Source organism: Passer montanus, unplaced genomic scaffold (genome assembly GCF_014805655.1).
Source record: "Passer montanus isolate IOZ18808 unplaced genomic scaffold, ASM1480565v1 scaffold18, whole genome shotgun sequence".
Taxonomy (NCBI): Eukaryota; Metazoa; Chordata; class Aves; order Passeriformes; family Passeridae; genus Passer; species Passer montanus.
This window is the reverse complement of record NW_024365381.1, coordinates 13,151,443-13,174,095: the sequence shown is the minus strand read 5'-3', so window position 1 is coordinate 13,174,095 and position 22,653 is coordinate 13,151,443. Positions and strand designations below refer to the sequence as shown.

General features: G+C 40.0%; 1 protein-coding gene across 3 annotated transcripts in view; it reads left to right on the top strand.

Moving 5' to 3' along the window:
- The window catches only part of AMBRA1 (autophagy and beclin 1 regulator 1), a 117,096-nt gene that overhangs the window by 60,248 nt on the left and 34,195 nt on the right, over window positions 1-22,653 (top strand). For all 3 annotated transcript variants that reach the window (XM_039705069.1, XM_039705070.1, XM_039705071.1), the window contains 3 exons: window positions 5,910-6,020; window positions 14,922-15,110; window positions 15,541-15,695. In XM_039705069.1, coding sequence (XP_039561003.1) covers window positions 5,910-6,020; window positions 14,922-15,110; window positions 15,541-15,695 — 455 coding nt within the window. The remainder of the gene's footprint in view (window positions 1-5,909; window positions 6,021-14,921; window positions 15,111-15,540; window positions 15,696-22,653) is intronic.

Sequence of the window (22,653 nt, the reverse complement as noted above, 5' to 3'; positions counted from 1 at the left end):
ATCTTGCAGATAAAAGGTAGCGTGCAGATACTGTGTAAATCCTGTCAGTCTTTTATTGTGGCAGTGCTGTACTTGAGGTGCTGATTGGTAGAGATGTGGGAGGTAGAAGGCAGGAATTCTGTGTATTCCTCACAGTTTGTTTGGGGTTTTTCTGTTCAGTGGTGCATATTGGGTGGTTGGAGAAAGTTCTTGTCGGCTAGGAGACTTAGGCCACGATCTGTTGCTACCAGAAGCTGAGAGGTTTGATGTAACTACAGCAAGGAAATGAAACTGCTTGTTCGTTATTCATCACCCAGAGTAGGATGAGATCTTCCTAAACAGAGACATTTGCTTACTCCAATGTGTATATGCAAAGGCTGTAATAAGAGAATTTATTTTTCACAGAGTACAGAATTTTCCTCATCTCAATGCTCTGCAAATGCTATTGGCTCAACTTTTGCTCTTTCAGGAAACTGTCTCTGCTGTTGCGTATCAGATTTTCCAACTTTCTTGTGTAGCAGGGTGACATGAGCAGGGGAATCTATAGTGAACAGCAACAGAGTGTGAATTCTCTTAAGAAGAAGAAGAATTTCCAGCTTGCTTGATGAGATGCAAGCAATACAGATAAGAGGGGATGCATTTGAAAAGGATCTTAATGTCTTCTGGTTTCCCTGAGGGAAAACTGGACTCTACCATCAAAGACAAATGCTTACTAGACACGTTTGTCTATTAATTGTTAGATGATCAGACAAAGAAATAACATATAGGAAGGTAAGATGTCAGTGAGCCATCATGACTCTTTTTGGGGTGAGGCTTTTGGCCAGGCATCTGTTCTTTTATTGTTTGTGTTTGTTGCAAATTAACTAATTTCCTTTTGATGTCTAAAATTTGTGGCTGAAAAATTCCCTTTCCTGTATGATGTTTGCATTGTTTTCAATGTAAATAGACCCCTTGGGCACTTGAGGGGCTCCTATTAGGATGGTCATCTTCACTTACCTACAGCTGAGCCCTGCTCCAATTCCCATAGCTGACAGGTCTGTGGAATTCAGCATGCTAAGCATTGCCCCTTTTAAAAGGAAATTTTGCAGTAGGAATGAACATGAATAGGAAATGACGTTTCTTCTTATTTTATACATCTGGAATAAAGAAAACATAATAGCCTTTTGAAGGTTCAGCCTTCAGAGAGCATAGACCTCTTAGAGGCTTTCTCAGTTAATGTTGAATCTAAGATCCTTTCAGTGCTTAGCGTATGCTGAACTACTCTTAGTAGCATACTGTGCATCCATTCATGAAAATAATTTTGCCCATTTCCTATTTACAGCTTGCTTGTACATTGAAGAACAAGCAAAAGAAATGGTTGAAAATACTAGGTTGCTCTGCATACTGTTTCTACAGCATTAGCCCCATTTGAGATAGTTAGCTCATCCACTTCAAAGGCAACTAGACTGTCCCGTAAAATACTTGAGGATTGGAAATGTATAAGAACCTGTTGCATCTCCACTAGACTTTAGTAATCGTTTTGCCTGAATTCAAATTGTTTCAGAACAGGTTGAGAGAATCTGGTGTATTCTTGCAGCAGAGAGTCTTATCCTCGGTTTGTCAAATAGATTTGTTCTGTGTTTTGGACTTCCTGGAGCCTGGATTGGAGTAAACTAGAATAAGTAAATGTAAAAGCCATCAATTCTGACAGATCCTTTCTACAAGTATAGATTACCCCAGTATCAGCTACAGTTGCAAAGGGTTTCATAAAGAGGTAATTACTTTTCAAAGGTACTCATGCTTTGAGATTCAAGTACTAATCTAGGGGGAATTTTATACCAGGGTCTAATCACTCCCTCAAACTGAGTCACAAATTAGCTAAGGGGTTTCTCCAGCTTCCTCAAGCTTATCTGTAAGCATCATAATAAATTTTTCTCTTATTATGAGGGAACCTGCCAGACCCTAACAAATTAAGGGTAAAGGATCTAGCCTAGAAAAAAATTTGAACTCTGGTTTCTGTGAAATAAATGGAAAAGTAATTCCCATGCTATGTAGATGTTTCATGTTCCTAAAACACGTACCCCAAAGCCTGTGTAGCTCTAGAATATTAGTTGTTCTTCTGAAAGTGTGATAGTAGTAGTCTGAAGTTAGCCTGCTTTTCACTTATGGAGTGCCAAGGGAACTGGTTTTGCACCCCTTTTTTCCCTTTCAGTCTGAACTCAGACATTGGCTTGCATGGCTTGATTCATAAATGAGCAATAGTTGACTGGCAAAGGTTCATTTCTCCATATGCCAAGATACGTTGGATCCTCTGAGGAGGTTGAGACTGATGGATAAATATCTGTCACGTGTAGGTGGCCTATAAGAAAAGATTTGAGGATTTTTTTATTTAAGTCTTTGTTAAGACTTTCTTCCCCCCCAACTCTTTAAACTCTTTTGTCATGTGCTGAGTGGGGGTGGATGGAGTTCAGGGTGGTGGAGGGAAAAAGGGGGGCTGCTGAAAGCATTTATCTTCATTCCTGCCATCATCCAGTGTTTATTACGCAGTGATAGACAGACGCAGGAAAGCTGCCAATCAAACCTACATTCACTGCATTTCAATTGGCCCTTGCTTTGGATTTCAGCATTTTGAAATCTACATTATCTCTGCAGAAAAAGGTCATTCTGTTCATGAGGATGACAAGCCCAAGACCTTTGGGTACCCACTGCAGTCACTTGTGATCCCATCAAACAGTGGAAGACCCAGGAATCAGGACTGTCAGGTGCTTGGTGAGGACAGCTCCTTGTAAGAGCTGATCTGTTGCTGCCCAAATTTAAGAAGCTATAGTGTCTTGTTTGCCTCTAGGTTACATGTACTTGACAAGCAACAGCACCTTCTCCTCTCATCCAGACTGAAACCCTGACTGGGCAAAGCCAGCTGAGAATGAGTTCTCATGCTGCATGGTGAACAAAAGCTCTCTAGTGCGGATTTTAACTTTCCTGAGTCTTCCAACTGTAGTCTAAAATGTTTCCCATAAGCCAAAGAAGACAACACAGGTTAGGATAGCATGTTTCTGTGCTAGGGGGTGTTTTCCTCCCTTAATTCATTGTCTGAGATGTCTACATGCTTTTAATCATCTTTACTGTAGGACAGTGCATGCGTGCATGTGGGAGGCATCTGGCAGGACTTGTGATACAAATGTTATTCCACTTTGTTATATGTATGTAGATATAATTTAATGATTGCACTCCTCAATTACATAATTAGTTTAAGTAGAGATAATTACTTAATAAAAGATGTAGATCATGGATTTCTGATTAATGTTAGTTACACTGGTTTTTAGCCTTCGAGAAATGGACCAAATTTTTCTCAACATGACCTTTCACACTAAGAGCCTGTGTCCTAACCTTTTTGATAAAGGTATCTGTTACCTGAAGCATTAGCATTACTTGATAGCTTGTGCTGGCTCTGAAATTTGTGTGGGGCTGTCCTGTAGATGGGGCAGCGCTGCTTTTTTCCGTTGTTAATTTCTCTACATATGATGTGACTGCCTTTGGAGGTGAAGAGGATGCAAGGTTCAAATGAACACCATAACTTTAAGGCTAGCTATGGTGTTAATTTAAACCTTGCATCCTCTTCACCTTATAGGGAAAAGGATGCAAAGATGAGAAATTCTACAGAAAAAAAATCAAATCTTGCCAGCTGCTTTTTATGATACTTTTAGCAGTAGGTGCAGCAATTGTATAAGCCAGATGAATTCACTGTTTCTGGAGCAGTTAGTGATTTTGCTAAGCTTCTCTGGTGTAGAGGGAGAGCATGATTGTTCTCCTAAGGTATGTTCTTCTCCATTTAATATATTGCTTTTTACACCTATGAAGGCTGTTCTCATTGCAAAACAGGTGATGTAATTTTGTAACGGTCATCTGTGATAAGATCAATATTCTGGAATTATGTGCCCTCAGTAGAACTTCTGTTGCCTGTCTTCACAGAGTGTTTTCCTTGGCTCAGTCCTATAAGGCAGCTGCTACCTTGCTTGTGCTGTGAGTTACTGTTTCCCTGCAGGAAGTCCCACTGCTTCACATTTGTAGAGCACCTGTTTTTCTCTTCCCTTCCTTAGGGCTAAAGGCATGACAGCAGAAGAGCTGCCTTTGTGTACCAAATCCAGACTTCCAGTGTTGAAGACTTTTAAAGATGAAGCAACATAGAATTTAATTGTCCTACTTCTGGTTGCCAAGTATAATTTCATTAATTCATTGAATCTGCTTTCTCCAGTGCATATCTTCTCTTCAGAGGAGCCCTTTGTTTTGAGGGATATAGAAAACAAGGCCTTGGGCATATGTTACAGCAATGGAAATGTTTTTAATTCTGCTTTCCAAGTGATCCATGCACGTCTGATAGAGGCAGGTACAGAGATGGAGCAGATGTACAATGGAGGCTGGTTGATTGCTGGAGGCCTGACAGAGTGCACAGTGTAAAGCTGTTTGCTCAGAAGTCTTGTTCTTGGTATATTTCTGAGCTTTCCCTAGAAGCAAAAATCAGGACTCAAGCAGCTTTCTTGGTGTATTTATTTATCAGCACCAGTTTAGAATATACTTACTTACTTTGCCCTGCCCACCTTTTTATTTGCTTTGCTGAGAAAGCAAAAAACCTGTTGGTGTGTTTGTGTGTTTAGGTATTTTGGGTTTCTTTCTTTCTTTTCCCGTGTCTGAGAGGTCTTTTGGGATTTATAAGAAAAATAACTATCCAGCGATCCTATTCTCTCCATCTTCCTCCACACCAGTTTAACTTACTAGCAGTTAGCAAGCTCTTAACTCTGCACAGGTGTCTTGACAGAGTTATCAAAGTCTCTTCTATTACTGCTGCTGTGGCAGCAAAGTCCTGAGCCAACCCTTCCAGAGTGAAGGCACTGACTTTGCTGTGTACATCCCACTGGAGAGGGGAGATGCTGAAATCCAGACTGTGTAGACACTGGAGGCTTTCCTTGTAGTTATTTGTGCTTGGGAGTGATCTTGCTTTGCTCTGCCTTATCAAATTGTATTATGCTGAATTTCTGTGGTTGCCAGGATGTGTGTGTAGGACATGGGCTGCCTGTCCATGAGGGCCTTAGAGACTGCAAATAGCATGACAGTTTTGACTGTAATACTACTATGGATGAAGTGTCTCTTGTCGCTGTTTGTCTCCCTGGGAATCCCATTTAATGAATCTCAGCTTTCTCAAATGTGTGCCGACTTGAGTAACCAGTGGCTGTTCCTTTGTGCTGGGAAATACAGGTTCTTTATGATAGTTTCTGAAGAATTATGCTTAGCCATCTGATTTTTAGACTGCAGCCCAAATCCTTGGGTAGTTAGCAAGGGTCATGATGTTTGCCTGGAGTCAGAGCAGCCTTTGCCTGCTGTAGGCTGGGCCACACAAAGCAGCAAAGGGCCAGCTCCTGGGTTTTCCAGGCCCATATTTTGTTACAACCCTTACTATGCGACAAATACTGTAAGCAGCCTGTATCTTCTGACTGAAGTTTACAATAGGAGCAGTGATTAGCAGTGATTATGTCCACAAATGTGTGTAATTTCCCAGGGCAATGCTATTCCTCAGTTTGTATTCTGGTATGCCTTTATAGCTGTACTAGGCAATTTTGGGTCTGTGAAAATACAGCTTCACTACTGTTGATAAGTAGAATGCATTTGCACCAAATGAATTGATTAGGATTTTGCCTTGTATTCCTGGGCAAGTCTTATCTCTTATCAACTTTATTTTCTTTCAGAAATGTGTTTCAGGGAGATGTTTTCCTGTTAATTTCCTGTTCTCTGTGGCTTACTGAGGACGTGCTGCCATTTCTGTAAATAAGGTTTCTTTAAGAATCTAGAGTTTTGACTATTGGATTTTGAAAGGTTTTCTATGGTTTTGTCTCCCCAGGTTTTTTTCCTGGTTATTCTTGTAGAGGTTAAATTGCTAATTATTTCCCCCTTTTCTGTAGGTGCTGTGATTGGGGATGGACAGTCAGCTGTGGCCAGCAACATTGCCAACACCACCTACCGGCTCCAGTGGTGGGACTTCACTAAGTTTGATTTGCCTGAAATCAGCAATGGTAAGTTGGAAAAGACACCAGGGCCTTATTTTAAGTCTATGCTAATCAGAGCTAGGGTAAGCTCCAGGATCTTTCAAAGGCAGCTGTGTGTTGCAGGTCTTGTTTGTCATATTGCATTGGGAACTGTAAAATGCTTAGTCTTTCAAGGAAGTTGACTAAAAGCTTGTAGAGATGTTCCCACTCTATCTACCTTGTGTGTTCTTGCAATCAGCAAATCCCTGTGTATATAGAGTTTGTTTTTTGTGAGCCTTTTCATGGGCATGTGCCATTGTCATATTGCATTGGGAACTGTAAAATGCTTAGTCTTTCAAGGAAGTTGACTAAAAGCTTGTAGAGATGTTCCCACTCTATCTACCTTGTGTGTTCTTGCAATCAGCAAATCCATGTGTATATAGTTTATTTTTTGTGAACCTTTTCATGGGCATGTGCCGTTCTCTTAGAATTCTGTATTCAATGTCTTCAGTCTCTTACTAACGAGTTCCTAGGGAAATATTGTCTTTATACCTTTAAATTAGAACCTGCTAATGAACTGTTCGTGATTTCTCTAAGTTACATCAGTGTGTGTTAAAGTGCTGCATTACATTTTGGGAATCAGCACCCTAGTCTGTTACTTACCATGGTGTTACAAGCTCAGGGAAGTAGATGTACCTTCTAGTCATTTGCAAAAGCAGTGATTAGTCCTGTTTCTCAGGCAAAAGCTATTTTTGTATCAGGAATCTGAGCAATATTGCTGATTTCATTTATTTTCTCATTCATTTTGTGAAAATTAGACCACAGTTTCACATGTGTTCTGTGGCATAAACTAGCTCTCATGTTGGAAAAGACTTCCTTATGCAGGCACAAGCATGTTTGATACTTGTGGTCAGCTGATCAAAGAATGACATTTTCAGGGCTAAAACTAACTTGACTAGAAAGGCTATTTTTAACCCAGAATGTGATCCTTATATAGCTTGTTGCACAGCTGCAGAAATGTTTGTGGCAGCCTGGGATGAAGATAGGAGTTAGATATTCATGAATGTTTCTTTGTGCAAGTGCTATTTAACTTAGGCCATCTCTGTGCATATGTGCAACTCACTGCTTGATTTCTCAGCAAAAGCAGATTGGATTCTACTTTAAGGGACTGACTTTTTTAGGGAGAACAGGGGTTCTGTTTTGAGAAAGATTTCTGCTTTCACAGGTAGTCACTAAAATGAATTGGGAAGAAATCTCTCAGTCCCAGATCTGTGTGTTCTGCATTTCCAGAAATTGCATATCTGACAAAGATGTCTCTGTGGGGTAGTGTCCTGCTGCTTAAAGAACCCACAAAAGGAGTGTATAGTGACACTGCAGTAGGAGAGATGCAGAGAATCAAAATCACAGAATCAAGAATAATTTTGTCTGGAATGGAGTTTTAAACATTATCTCATTCACCTCCCCTTCTGTGAACAGAAACATCTGTCAACACATCAGCTTGTTCAAAGCTTCATCCAGTCTGGCTGTCAGGGTTTAGCGCCATGCAGCCACTTCCTTACTTCCTTCCCACCCCCTCAGGATAGGGAGGACAAGCAGAAAAAGGTAAAACTCGAGGGTTGAAATAAAAACAATTTAATAATTGAAATAAAGTTAATAATAACAATAGCAACAGTAGTAATGAAAAGAAGGGGTGAGAGGAGAGAGAGGAGAAGTGGGGCAGGGAATAAAACCCAAGAAACATAAATGATGCACAACTCGCCACCCACTGACCAGTGCCCATCCCATTGCCAAACAGCGATTAGCCCCTTCCAGCAAACTCCCCCAATTTGTACACTGGGTGCGATGTTCTGTGGTGTGGAAGATCCCTTTAGACAGTTTGGATCACCCATCTGGACCATGTCCCTCCACATTTCCTGTAAGGGTTGGTGCACAAGGCAAAGTTTTGCCACATGGTGGCAATATTTTTGGAGGTCCTGTCAGACTCTGGAAGAGCACAAAGATGAAATCAGAGGGGAAAGCAACTTAAATTCTTTGGGACTTCTCTGCCAGGTGTAGAGTGGTTGAAGAATGCTTCAGTTGCTCATAGCTTTTTTTTTTTGCCTCATCAGGCTGCTGAGGAGAAGGCTGTTAATTAAAAAGAAACAAACAAAAAGAAAACCCAACATAAGATGTTTGTTTGTAATTTATAAAATTCCATAGAAATTAGGAACCATCTGCTGCTCAATACATCATTGTTTCAATCTTCTCCATTTCACCTACCAGGATGCTTTTATTCTGAAAAAGCTTCCAATTAGCTGGAAATTTGGTATGGTTTCTGTTGTCATTGTGTCCTTCTTGTGGGCCACATTCCAGCTACAAGTCCATCCCCAGCCCTTCTGACTCCCCATGCTGTGCTTCATTGTTTTTGGCTTGTCCATTTTGTCTTATGACCATTTGGAAATGTTCATTTTTACTCTTCTTTTATATGCCAAGCCTAGTCCTGGCATTTCTAGTCTGTTAACTTTATCTCCTTCTGCCAGGGTGTAGTAGGGATGTATGAAGATGCAGCAGCTGTGTTTATACTAAACCAGGTATTTGCCAAGCTTGCCTAGGCACAGAACAAAGGCAAGCTGCAAGTTTGCCAAGGTGCATGACTTAGGAGAGCATGGTGCTAAGAACATCAGTCTTGTGGGTTCAATCCCCATATGGGCCACTCACTTCAGAGTTGGGCTTTTGGGTCCCTTCCAACTCAGAATGTTCATGATTCTCGTATTCTCAAATGAGTAACAGTGGAGCAGTGGATTTGATGAATTTTTTGTGATTCTTCATGATATTGGAAATAAACTATTTTCCTGGTAAGGTATGTGATCTCAGTAGCTCCTCTTTTTCCTCCCATTGTTTCCTATAAATCAGAGGTGGTCCTGTGAGATAGTCTGCTTACACAGAGGGGTCTATTGCACCTCCTGGGACTGGCTTAAGCCACAACTGGTTTGGAGTTCAGGCAGATGAAATGATGCAGCTGAAGTTTGGGACTGCCTGCCAACTCCTCTCTCCATCAAAGCAATGACTCTGTGGCCAACCTCCATCTCTGAGCAGCTCTTCTTCCTGTAACAATTAAACAAAGAAAAGATAGCTTGGAAGTAGGATGTTTTCCACTGAAGCGGATGCATCTGAGTAAGTGACAGCAGCGTGATTAGTGCAGTCCTGTGATCTCAGTGTCTGGGCCCCAGCACCCTTGGAAGCCTTGGGCTCAGGATGTGGCTCTGCACCAACCTCCCTGAGGCTCAGTCCAGCAAGAGCACACAAAAGCAGATCCTGGCAGTCCTGGGAAAATGGCTGTGCAGGGACTTGTGGAATTTTAGTGTCAGCCCTGTCTTTCTCTGTTAATTGCAAAAATGGAACAAGATAGCTTCAGATTTCTTCTCTCCTTTTGCCAGGTTTGCTTTTAATAGCTCTGAAATAAACATGACCCGGTCTTATATTGAAACTGTCAGTCATATCAGCATTGGGGCGGAGAATTTATTTGACAGCAGAGACACTGCTATTTCTGCATTTATTTAATATTCTTCTAGTGAGTGTGGCATATCCTTAAAATTCCTGCAACTAAGTGTAAAATATAGGCTTTTCATAATAAAATATTTGAAGGCTTTCTCTCTTGTTTATATTTTTTATGTAGTTTCTCTCATGCTAGTCACTGCTCATAAATTCAGTTTCTTGCCAATTTCTAGTGTTGAACTGGTCTCGTTTAGGAATCTGGAGTTCATCCTATTCTAACACTGCTTGGGTCTTGAGGAAGGTAATTTGATCAATAGTTACTGATCCACAGTGGAATGCAGAGTAACAGTAGAAGAAAAAAGAAATATTAAACAAAATTTTAAATAGGAGCAGCTGTTAAGAGAGTGCCATCTCTGAGGGTGGCTAGGAGCGGATGGTGTGTCCAGCAGTTTTCCTTTGGCAGACAGTGCTACTGCTGCTGGCATGCCAGGCCTTCCCCAGCTTCAAGCATAATTAATGTCCAAGTTGGCACAACAGCTTGATTAATTTGTTCTCTGATGTTTCTTTTGATCTTTTTTGTCAGTTCTGTGGTTGCATTAACAACAAAAGAAAACAGGAGATGAAAGGGCAGTCTTCTTGCAGTAGTTTTCCAAAAATAGCAATAATTTTTCCCCTAAAATCTTCCTTATTGGCTTCATCTTCAAATATCAGGCCACAGGCTCAAAGTAATCAAATAGCCTCTGGCTTTGTTGAATGCATGGGCATGTTTATCTTTCTCGTCTCTTGAGAACCTCGTAAATGCTGTCCTTAAAATGGAACCTTGCTGAGATTTCCACCTGTCACGCTTAGACTTTTTCTGCTTGCACAGTAGGCTCTCTTACTTCCAGAGGTGTAGGTGCTACCTGAGTCCTCATCCTTCGTAATTGAGGGCAAAGCAGAGAACTATAATGCCAGTGTGAATCAGGTAATGAAAGACAAATAAATGCACTCTTTCCTGTTAAGCACAACTTGCATCTCTAATTTTTTATGTTCCCAGCACACATCAAGGGGGAAATATAGCTCTCTTTTAGCAGGAGGGCTCATGTATTATATTTTGCTAAGAGACATTGAGCATATGCAGCAAACTTTAAAAACAGGATGATACCCATTCATGTTGGTCTTCATTGTGGACTGCTCACCAAAAACCTCTGTGCTGGAAAAGGAGCAGTGTGTGTGGGGGGAAATCCTGTAGATAGAAAATGAGTGAACGTGTGCTATATGATTGACTCTGGGTGACTGGTGATCCAAACACAACATTGTTTTAAAAAGACATAGAGTAAATCCTAGATGAGGAAGAGAATTAGAGACCTGGAAATGAAAAGAATAGCCATGGAACTGTAAGGATATGTACAAAATATGGCAATATCCCCAAATCTGTAAATGGTACAGAATATAAACATTTCTTACCTTGCAAAAAAAAGTGGGATTTTATCTTAGGAATGTCCAAGTTTTCATTGGATTACAAAACAAAACCAAACTTTAAGAGCTGAGAAAAACATGGATTATATAGACTGATTTTTCACTAGTTAGATAGAAATCAGTATTTTTCCTCTCTAAAACTTCTTGTACCTCTTTGAAAAGCAGGAGTTCATTAGGACAGATTGGTTGCTGGGCTAAATAGGTCCTGTTTAGGATCTGTCCCTGGATGTGCTGGAGCAAATCCACAGGAGGGCCAGGAAAATGATCAGAAGGCTGCAGAACCTCTACTGTGAAGACAGGCTGAGAGAGCTGGTTTTGTTTAACCTGGAGAAGAGAAGGCTTCAGGCAGACTTTCGGGACTTAAATGGATCTTAGGAAAAAAAAGTGGAGAGAGACTTTTTGTTTGGGCAGATAATGATAGGACAAGGGAGAACGATGTTAACCAGGGAAGATTTAGGTTGGATATTAGGAGCAAATTCTTTGCTTGGAGGGTGGTGAGACACAGAAACAAGTTGCCCAGAGAAGCTGTGAATGCCCCTGGAAATGTTCGAGGCAATGTGTGATGGGACACTGAGCAACTTGATCTCATCAAAGGTGTCCCTGCCCGTGGCAGGAGGGTTGAAACTATGTGATCTTAAAGGTCCCTTCCAGCTCTAAACTCTCCTGTGATTAAATGACACCCATACCTGTGCTCTGAGGAAGCAAGTCTATGATATTGTGACTTCTAATATTGAGCATTGAGCATCAAATGACAGTAATTAGGAATATTGAAAACCCTTGGCTATCTCATGGAAAATGCAACCAGACCCCAGAGGTGCAGGACAAACATTTGTATCTTGCAGAATAGGACTAAGAACAGTTCTTAGACCCCCAAGAAATGGACTGGATTATGGGTTTTTTTCCAGTAATCAAAGTTTTTTTTGCAGGGTTGGTGGTGGGGATGTTTCATAGCTGTATCTTTAGCAAATGCTCTGCATGTGTGCTTTGTTTATTTGCTCTGTTTGTTGTCTTTTTGCTTGGCTCTCTTTTAAGTAAAGTCCTGTGGCTGTGAGAGTTCCAATACTAACCTTTTCAGTATGTTCCCATTCCCCCATTTTTTCCTCCCAATTTTTTAGAACACTTCTGATTAGAGTACCACTACAAAGGAATTGATAAGCAAGGACCCCTTATCCAAGCAGACTAGCTCTCTGCTGCCTTAGGAAAGCACATACTGTAGTTCCTAAAATCTAATTGGTTAAATTCTTTGCTCCTTTCATGTCTATTGAAAAGACTGTTCTAGAATCTTGTTCTTTTTTTGAAACCTTTTGATGTCCAAATTCAATAATTATTTTACCCACTTATCTGCATAGTGGTCAGTTTTCAACATTATTTGTAGAAAACTGATGTTTTTCTGGCACTTACTGTAGTTTTTGAAAATACAGATACAATTCTATTTCCTCCCCTCCCTTTTTGGGAGGGTTGGTGTTGGTGTTTTGTTTGAACATAAAATTCATGTTTCATTTTCCCCAGTCATCTTCTTTGCTGGACATGTTATCATTTATGGTTTAACCACTTTTGAACATGGCTGGCCCAAACTGTGCCCAGGGCCTCCTGCATGTGGTCTCAGCACAAGGCTGTGTATCAGCACTGATATTTCTTCTGGAATTGTGCTCTCTAGTGCAGTTTGGGATTGCTGTCACTTTCGCTGTTACACTGGGTAATGGCTCAGCTTTTGCTGCAATAACCAAAGTTGATTCTCTCATGTTTTCAAGTTCCTGGGTGAAGCAGAAGTTTAGAAATGTCAACACAACCAAGAGCTCCATTGTCAATACAACCTAGAGCTCCTAGAGTATAAATAGGATTGGTTTTGGAATGAGTCACTCAGCAGGAATCCTCCCAGTTTGACTGGGGTTACAATGGTACAACCTGTTGTCATGTATCCTTTAGCTGGTTCACAGCACTGCAGTTCACAGTACTGCAGTTCTTGTGCTGATGCCCATCTTCTCTTGTGGAGACATAATGAGTATTTAAATAAAGCCTAGATTTTTTTTTAAAGGGTACATTTTAATTCTGTCTTCTTTTTTTAAATTAAGCAGTATAGTCTTTAATCTTGATTCTCTTGCCTTTCTGTTAATCTAGCTTCAGACTAAGCACTCAAGAATTTTGTCATCTTTTGAACTACCTGTTCTTTAAGGCCCATGTATATTTCATGTAATGGTATTGCAGCCTTGATAGTGACTACAGTTATTTACCTTTTTCTGTTCAGCACCTTTCTGTTTATACTAGGCTGAAAATTACTGTTTTTAGCAGCTTCAAGACTGAAAAATTGGTGGAATAAATTTAGGGTACAGGTGTAGGTGGTTTGGTACAGAATGTAATTACGTAGTCCACTTTTAATCCTCATCTTCTTTTTCATGAGAGTTTCCTAAATGGAACAGTAGATAGAAGTTGATACTCAGCCACAAAGGAAAGCAGTTCCCAGGAGAAATGTCTTTGAGAGCAGAAGAATTTAAGAGGAGGTTCAGTGAGTGCTTTAAATCAGCAATGCTGTAAGAAGGGCAGTGCTGTCTGCTTCCCTCTCATGAGTACTTTTTGTGCTGCTGCAAGCATCTATGCAGCCATGGGGTATACTGGATTGGGAAATTGTTCTGGTTAAAAATTTATCTAGACAACTGTCAGTAATTTGTCATAGCAGTTCCCTGATGCAGTTTTCTTGTACACATGTGTTGGAAACAAAGGGTGGGATTTGTCGAAGTATTGAGTTACAGCCTTAATTTTATTTACAAGTTCGGACTTTCAGAAATATGCACAAAGCATTCTTGGTACTGTTACTTGTTAAACTAATAAGGGATCTAGACTAAGAGGTGCCTTCATAAACTTGCTTGCAATTGTAGCTGAACATGTTAAGGCCTCTTCTGGGCTAGGCATAGTCTGATGGTTTTTCAGAAATGACCTGAAGATCATTTCTGGACTGTAGAAATCACGTGATGCTCTAGCTTCAAACATGTGGGTGTGGGTGTTCCATCTTCTAGCATACAAACTTTCTGTATTGCAAATGTGGACTTTATTTCTATTATTTTTTTATATCTCTGTACTCTTGAGTTTGAAAGTACTAGAAGCTGAAATTTCCCTGTCCCAAAAATATTGTATGCAGGTTCAGCTTCAAACCTCCTGAAAAACTGAAGCACGTTTAGGTTAGGCTGGTAGAGTGGACATCACTCCAGCCATGTCTGAGCAAGGTGCCACTGAACTCTTGGTCTAGATGGATCTTAGAGGCCTTGGAACCTCATTGTACTAGAGCTTGTAGTCTTCATGTGCAAGGTATGAAGGGGAAAACATGAATGAGGTCACCCAGCAACTTACCAGCAGGGATTAAAATAAAACTATTGTTTTGTGGATTGCTGCTCGCTACGCTGCTCTACAGTTACTTCACTGGTATGTATGAGTGTCTCAAATACTGGAATAATTAAATGGAGGACTGGCTGGAGAAGTTTCTGCCCTTTCTCACTGACTTTATCCAAGATGAGTGTAGAAATCAGCTGTCAGAAATGAATGTCTGTATCTGGAGGGAGGAATTTTTCACTCATCTCCTGTTTATTGAAGATGAGAAGAGCAGGAACAAGGCACTCTACAAGAGAAGGGGAAATGAATTAAGGTGTACTGTTTCTAATGAGAATGCTGCTGGAGTTTGTCAGTGTCATGATTTGAGACTTGTTTAAACTGTGCTGTCCTTTGCAAAGGATGCTGTTATGCTTAACAAAGGGCAGTATTTGATAAAGTGCAATTGCTATTATTTCTTGGCTGAAGGCTTCAGGAGGTGAGTAAATTTAATTTCCTGGGCTCGTTGCAGTGTCTTATCTCCGTTTTGGAGCAAGTTATACATTAATCAGGGTATTAACATTTCATAAACTTTTGGAGGAAACTAAATGTCTTGAGTGCCTTTTGTGTGTACTGTCCATTGTCCAACATTAAGTTTAAATCTTACTGTATTCTGTTCAACCGTAGTACTATAATCACTATTCATTTCTTTCTTTGCAGCCTCTGTGAATGTGCTTGTCCAAAACTGCAAGATTTACAATGATGCTAGCTGTGATATCTCTGCTGATGGGCAGCTGCTGGCAGCCTTCATTCCCAGCAGTCAGAGGGGCTTCCCTGATGAAGGAATACTGGCTGTATATTCTCTGGCACCCCACAACTTGGGCGAGATGCTTTACACAAAGCGATTTGGTAAGCATACAGCAACAAGTCAGGGTGGGTGAGGGTGTGAGAACCTCAGAACTTCAGCCATCAGTAAGAAATGCAATAGCTTGAGCATTTGTAGCAACAGGAAACATTTGATTGGCCATCTAGCCAGCCACAAATGCAGCACTGCTGGAGAGAGGCTTGTGATATGGTCTGGACAAGTACACTGCTGGTATGGGGGAGCTGCTAAAGAATAGTTTTTCATTTCTTAAAGGACTTCATTGTCTTAGTGACAGAACACCTGCAACAAGGAAATGTCTTAGGAAATTTGTAACTTTTGCAGGTCCCCTTGTTCTCTACCCCTGATAAGAATGAGATTAATATGGCATACAGTATATGAATGAAAAAGCTGTGAGGATTAAACACAGGGCAGGATGTCTACCCATGAAAGAAATAAACCCTCTTCTCTTCATAGGACCCAATGCCATTTCTGTGAGCCTGTCTCCAATGGGCAGATATGTTATGGTGGGACTGGCTTCCCGACGTATCCTCTTGCACCCCACTACAGAACACATGGTTGCTCAAGTGTTCAGGCTGCAACAGCCCCATGGTGGAGAAACCTCTATGAGGGTGAGTATATGTGTATTCTGCTTGTGTGTGTTTGGCTCCAGCCTAGTAGTTAGTTGCTGGGCTCTGACAACAGAGGCAGCATGTTCTAGACCCACGGAATAATAAACTCATGAAGGAATTTATTTTAGAGGTATGCAAATGTGGCAGGAGAATGTAAATACAATAGAACTGTGAAACTTTTCTCTTGTTTCAAAAATGATGATGAACAAATACATTCCATGTTGTGTTATACATTCCTAGGGCTAGTCATCATTCAGTGTACCTAGTAGGTCTTTTGTACCTTTTCAGGTGATATGCATCTTGCTAGTGGTACTACAGCTGACTTTGCTGAGGTGGCATATCAGCTGCGGCTTCAGGATAATTTTCTGTCATTCCTAAAAGCAACTAACCTCTAGGACAGCAGCCACCAGCAGTTTCAGGAGGGGTAGGGGCCCAGCTTCATATCCTACCTGCAAACTGAATTTGACCATGCTTTTCCCAAACAGGCTTTGCTAGCTATGTGTAAGTTAGTTCTTAATGCATATGTAAGGGTGTTTGGCACTGGAATTATCTTTGTGTTCTGCTTTGTGTGGCAGCTGAACCATGATCCACTCTGACTCATTTAGTACCTGAGGGAAAACCTTCATCTTTTCACTAACTGGCAGAGTTGAGAACATGTGTGTCTTTGCTTTCTTAATGAGTGAAGCACAACAGCTGTTCAGTGATAGTTGTAGGTAGTAAAAGCCATGTCCAGTTCATAATGCACAAAGAGAGTTAAGGAGTCAGAACTAAGCAATTTCTAAAGCTGAAATTTGGGTTGGATTCAAGTTTTAGACCATGTATTCAGGTGACTTGTTTTAGGAGATGAAAAATAAATCTTCAAAATTTTCACTTTGAGGGATAACTTTACTGTAGTGGAACTCATTCCATGAGAAATCTTTTTTTCCTGTTGTTTTCTAAAATATTTTTCTTTTTTTCTTAAAGACCTATCTAAGTATTATTACTTTTGGCCATACATTGTTTTCCCAGTGTACAAGGGTCACAGTGAGGCATTTGTCTACTGACCTGACACTGGGGACAGACTTGTCACTGGGAGAAATTCCTTGATTCATCTTTGGATTCTGTAGTTGCTTTTCAGGCAGTTCATGATTCAGAGAGAGTCACTTTATCAGCTGATCTGAAACTCTTGTTTATTGTCATCATGTGCTCCATATTATAAGGCAAGGGAAGATAAATTATGAAGTTATTCTTTGGTGTACCAGTCAGCACATTTTCAGATGTTGTTCTGAGCTACCATTCTGGTACAAGCCTCTCCAAGTAAGAGACAGAAATTAAAATGTATTTAAGAAAAAAAGTACAATTTGGATTACAAGTACAGTTGGTGAAAGCTGCGTGGATATAAGATCACAATGATTTACCATCCTGTAAATCATTTTAAAATTCTAGTTTGACCTAGTACTGTTTCTTTTTCATCTATTTTTAAGATCCTAGTGAAATGCATTTTTTTTCCTGCCAGAAACTGGAGTAGCCCTTCCCACAGTCTTTTTAGATATCATAAGTTAAGCCAGAGAAGTCCTATTAGCAAATATCACATGTCCTCCTCTCATCTCTCCTTTACATTTGCTCTAAACTCCAGTTGCTATGGCTTCTAGCCCTTGTCTTTTGGAGACATTTTTCTGTAGCCAGCTAAATCAGCAAGCTCACTGTCTAAATGTTTCATTTATATTTCTTCATCTTCATGTCTTCAAATGCTTGTACCCTGCTCTTAGTCACCATTTAGTGAAGTAATGCTTTGTATTCTTTAATCTTCTCTTGTAATTTAATCTTCCAACTTCCATTTCTTTCTTCTTTTGAACTCTCTCCAAAAAAACCTTATTTTCTTTTTATTTTTTTTTCTTTTTCTTTTTCCCTCATTCTGGGATGTGTTTCTGTGTACATAATGTGATAAGCACAGTTTTACCAGAATTCCACAGAGGGTATTTTTTTTTTCCTTTTGGACAACAGCTTTTATTTATGCAGTTGGAAACCATTGAGGGGTGGGTTAGGTTTCAGGGGGGGTTGCTGTTTTGATACACTGAAAATTTTTTACCATTTTTTTCCCACTCTTGCTTCTCAGACTTGCTCCACATCACTGCACTTCTGTCTTTCTCATCTGCTGTAGTTCTGGATTTTTTTTTTCTCCAGATGGATTGCATGTATTCTAAAGGTTGTTTTTTTCATCTTTCTTGCACATGTATTTATAGCTTCCAAAACCTTTCCACCACGTTTTAGAATCCAGTCTAGCAGGATTCGCTAACTATTTTTCTGTTTTCCCCTATTCCAAATCATGTTTAAAGATGTTAAAAATATCTTCTTTCTGACAGCTTTGGGCTTGGAGCGTTGTGCATGTGTGACAGGGTCATAGCTACATCAGTTTGAATTAATTTGGTTAAAGAACCTTCCTGTTGAGTCATGTTGAGTATTGTTTCAACGTTTTGGTGTGCTGCTGGTTGTCTTTGTGCAGTCCATAGGACCAAGCTTAGAAAGCACACAGCTGTCAATTTCATTAATACTGCTCCTCTGTCTACTTGTAAAAATCAGTGCATCCACCACAGGTATTTCTTCTGCCTTGAGTTTTGCAGTAAGACTCCTTCATAATTTTTTAATACTTTTCAAGGCATGCAAAATGAAAATAGAGTTTTAAGTAGGAAACTTCATCATATTCTTAACACATTGTCCTTACCATGGCTGATATATTCAGTTGGGTAAAAATCTTTTTATAGCTTGGCCAGCATGCAGCACAAAAAGGTTTAGGAAACCTGGTGAAACTGTATTCTTTAATATCTAATTTAATATGCACCTTAGAGAGAATCAGAAAGCATTTTTGTTGCCTCTCTGCCAACAGCTTGTAATACAAAGCACTTGTTACTCAAACTCTTAATTAAAAATGAGTCAGAGCCACGTTTGAAGCAATATTTTGTGGATATTTTAATTATACCCTACTCCAAAACTCCCAAAAGAAATGCTACATTACATTCTTTGAGAATTCTCATAAGTTGTTTGACAGTTCTTCTGCCTTCCTTCCTGCCTCCCTCTTGGCTTTGGATTTGCAGTCAGTGAACTGTAAGAGTAGGGCTTGGCAACGTGGCCTCCAAGCCACTGCTGACCAGTGCAATGCAGTGATTATTTCTGATTCAGATTAACCCTTCTTCCACATCCTTAACTAGCAGTCAATGGAATGCAGATTTCTATTGCTTGGAGAGTTTCTTCCATCTTGCTGTTGAAATAGAGGCTTGAAGATGCAATTAATTAATTTCATTACATGAAACTTTAATACATTTAATTGTACTAGAAATCCACTGGCTGATGATGTAATTTTCTGAGAACTACAGCAGTTTTTGATTGTACTGAGAAGCAGCTTTGTTGTACGAGTGTGCATTGTCTGTGTGCATCTTGCTGCTAGTATTTCAGAGAGATTGGGTAGAGTTCACAACAGGTCAGGGCTGTCGTGGTTTGGCAGTTACAAATTTTGTTCAGAAAAAAGTCATGAATTATCATCAAATGTGGTAGTTGTGAGGTAGAGGTTTATGCTTTTTCTGCTCACTCCCTTCAGATTGTCCTTATTAGCATTTCATATGGAAACCTGGCTCTGCTAAAGAACAATTTTTAAACTTCAGTCTGAAAAACAAAATCTTTCTAGTACTGTTGACTTTTAACAGGAGGGGTATGCATGAACATCAAGTGTTTATTGCTTGTGTTCTTGGGGAAGTTTTTGCAAATCTGTGAAATGTATCTGTAGCTGGAGGGAACAGGGAAGGAATTGCTTTTAGCAAATATCTGCTTTGGGGGTGGTACAGATAGCAGTGATGCTGGGAATTGTCTGCAATTTGAGTTTCAGGGATAGAAAGCTTGGAGACAAGACTCCAAATGTGGAGTAAGGATAGGTTTTGTACCCTGTTTTAAAAACATCGGTGGAATTTGTTTCTAAATAAAGCGTGTCTGTTTTCAAACTGTTTGGTTTAGGGTGATTTTTGAATTCCATGTGTTTCCAAGCATATACGGACGTTAAAGGACTTAGCAGAACATGACATTAGAATCTTGTATGGAGCTGAAGGTCCTTAGAAACATGGCAAGAGTAAGGATCATATTGCACTGGATCTGATAGCAGTGGGTACTAGTGAGAAAGGCAGCCAGAAGGTAGTTTTATTTCTAGCATTCACAAATGCTGATGCCCTTGCAATGTTTAATCTTTTTCATTCTACACAGAGGAAGATAATGTGGAAATATCAGCAAAACATGATTACTAGAATCCAAATTAAAATAAAACCTTGAAAGTAGCTTTAAAGCTGAGGATATAAAAAGTGAGGTAGGTGATAGAAAAATTTGATTGACGTGAAGCTGGAGAGCAAATCATACAATTTGTGGGGATAAAGTGACTTAACCAATCCCCATCTCAAATGCTGCCCTTGCTTTGAATGTGGAAAAATTCAGGCTGTGGAGATCCAGAATTAGTTCTTGACAAGACTGCTGCTATTTGGGAAACATTCTGATTAAGTGGTCGGTCAATAGCCTGGATGGAACACAGTATTTGTACATTTCCATTGTAAACAGATGGAGCATTCCAAATACCACAGGAAGAAGGGCCTGAAACAGAAAGACTTGCAGAGTTTTAGCACAAAGCCAAGCTTTTTGTTCTAGCATATTAACTCTTAATGAGCACAATGCACAGTGAAAACATGCACAGTTTTCCTGAGTGCTGTTGCGTTCTGAGCTCCTTGCAAGTGTCAGTAAAATGTATCCAGTGTGATCTGCAAAGGTCACTCACTGACTCTCTGGGTGAGCTGTGCAAGTTCCTGCAGCCATAAGCAGCCAAGCTTTAATCCTGAAAGCAAAGACCCTGTGCATCTGTTTTACTGAGGCACAAGTTAGTTTTATCAGAAACCTTGGTAATGTGAAAAGAAAATTGGTTAGGAGAATATGAGTAAATGGCTTACTGCAACACATTACCTCCAGTGAAAGAGTTCATGTGAAGTAACATATTTCTGAGAACAAGAATAGAGTACAGCCTCTTGCTGTGTTGTTGAAGAATGTGTTGGCATGGTGTCTTGGGTCTTCTTTTAAGGAAGATTTGACATCTCCAGGTCAACAGGGTGATCTTCTGACGACTCCAAACAGAACTGCAAATAATATGTCCAATTACCACCCAAAGAAATTTTTCACTCTTGACAGAAGTCAAACCACATAGATGTTTTTTAGCCTTTCAAAAGGCCATGCAAAGTCCCAGACTGCAGACACTTGTTGGTACCAGGAAGAGGACATGGAAACAGAATCCTTGTTTGACTGAAACGGGAAATCTCTCCTTTTAATAGGGTGGAGCATAATTGTCTGGTTGAGACCTAGTAGTTTGTATATTCTGTGTATTGGTAGATTCTGTCTGATGTCTTTAGGAAAACAGATCATATCCAAAAACTATGTTGGTAAATACTGCTTATGTAGGGTACTGTAAAGAGAGCTGTATTCAACATCACTGTTGAGGGTGCAGATGGCATGAAGGTTTGCACAGATGTGCACATTTGAGTGTGGATGCAGAAATATGCAGGAATGGTATGCTGTAAGAGTTAGATATATTGCTGTCTTGACCAATTCAGCTGTGTCTGCTTGAAGTCTGCTAAGATAGAGCTTAGAGGAAAGGAAAAACTCATTAGAATCCTTCATAAGATACTGTGTTTAACCATCATGTTTAACCATCATGTGATGGTTAAACATGTCTGATAGAGCTTAGAGGAAAGGAAAAACTCATTAGAATCCTTCATAAGATACTGTGTTAATATCTCATGTGATGGTTAAACATGTCCGTTTTAGCAAACTGGTGTGAAGAAAAAGCAAATGACATCTCTTCAGGATCTTTTTGCTTAATGGGATGTGAAACTGAGAGCCAAGACATTTTGTTTAATGTGAGGTCCAGTATTTGGAGAGCAGAGCCCTTGCAGTTCAGATAAGGCCTTGAGACTATTTGCCCCAGTAGCTACTGTGGGCTTTGGTGCAGTTTGGTACATAGTTTTAATGAGATTTAAGAAATTATAGCAGACATGGTTCTACATCTGAGATTATTTATGTGCAGTCATCTTGCCCGAGTCATTTAGTTGGAAGGGAGCCAAAGTGAATTTTTATGAATTTGTGTTGACCTGGGCATGGGCTGAGAAGAAATTGCTGTTTGCTATTTCACAAAAACTTTTCCCAGTACTTCTTCCTACCATCTTCATTGAATTATATTTGAACCAACTCTTTCCTCTTGTATTTATTCCTTCCAGACATGTAGGCAGCTGGATGTCAGCCTCTTTTCATGTAGACGAGGATGCATGTAGCTCTGTCATCAACATATTGTTGACATTTGATCTTGTATGCCATTCCACTGAGGTTCAGCAGACGGAGAACAGAGTGGAATGGCAGCTGCGTGCAAATCCTTTGCTCTTGTCATTGGATTTTTAACATATTGTAGATGTTGCTGTTACAGTCTCAGCATGACATTTAATGAGGAATTCACAGATACTGGTTTTGCTTTGCAGTCTGAGTTAAGGGCAAAAATAAAAAAAGGTTGCCGTTCCTTTTGCCAGAGAAATGACCATATCTCTGTTAGATTGATGCAGCTTTGAGAGCTGTTGGTGATTTTGGAAGAGAGAGTAGCAGTGGGATACAGTCCTGTTTGCACAGTTCAGTTTGTTTGTGCATCTGCACTGAATATACATACACGTGTATCTGTCTGCTGTCACTCCAATCCCTTTGGCATTCCTGTTTCCCTCCTTTCATCTTTTCCAACCATCTGCACGTGCAAATGAAAAGATAATTGTTTTGTTCAACAATTTCTTGCTTACTCAACCCTAGGTTTCAGATCCCATTTTGGACCAGTCTCCTAAGGGGGTTTTTGGAGCTATTACCCTGGTTTTACAGCCTTTGAAAGACAGGTAGTAAAATAATGAGCCACTTCACTGCAAGTGTATTA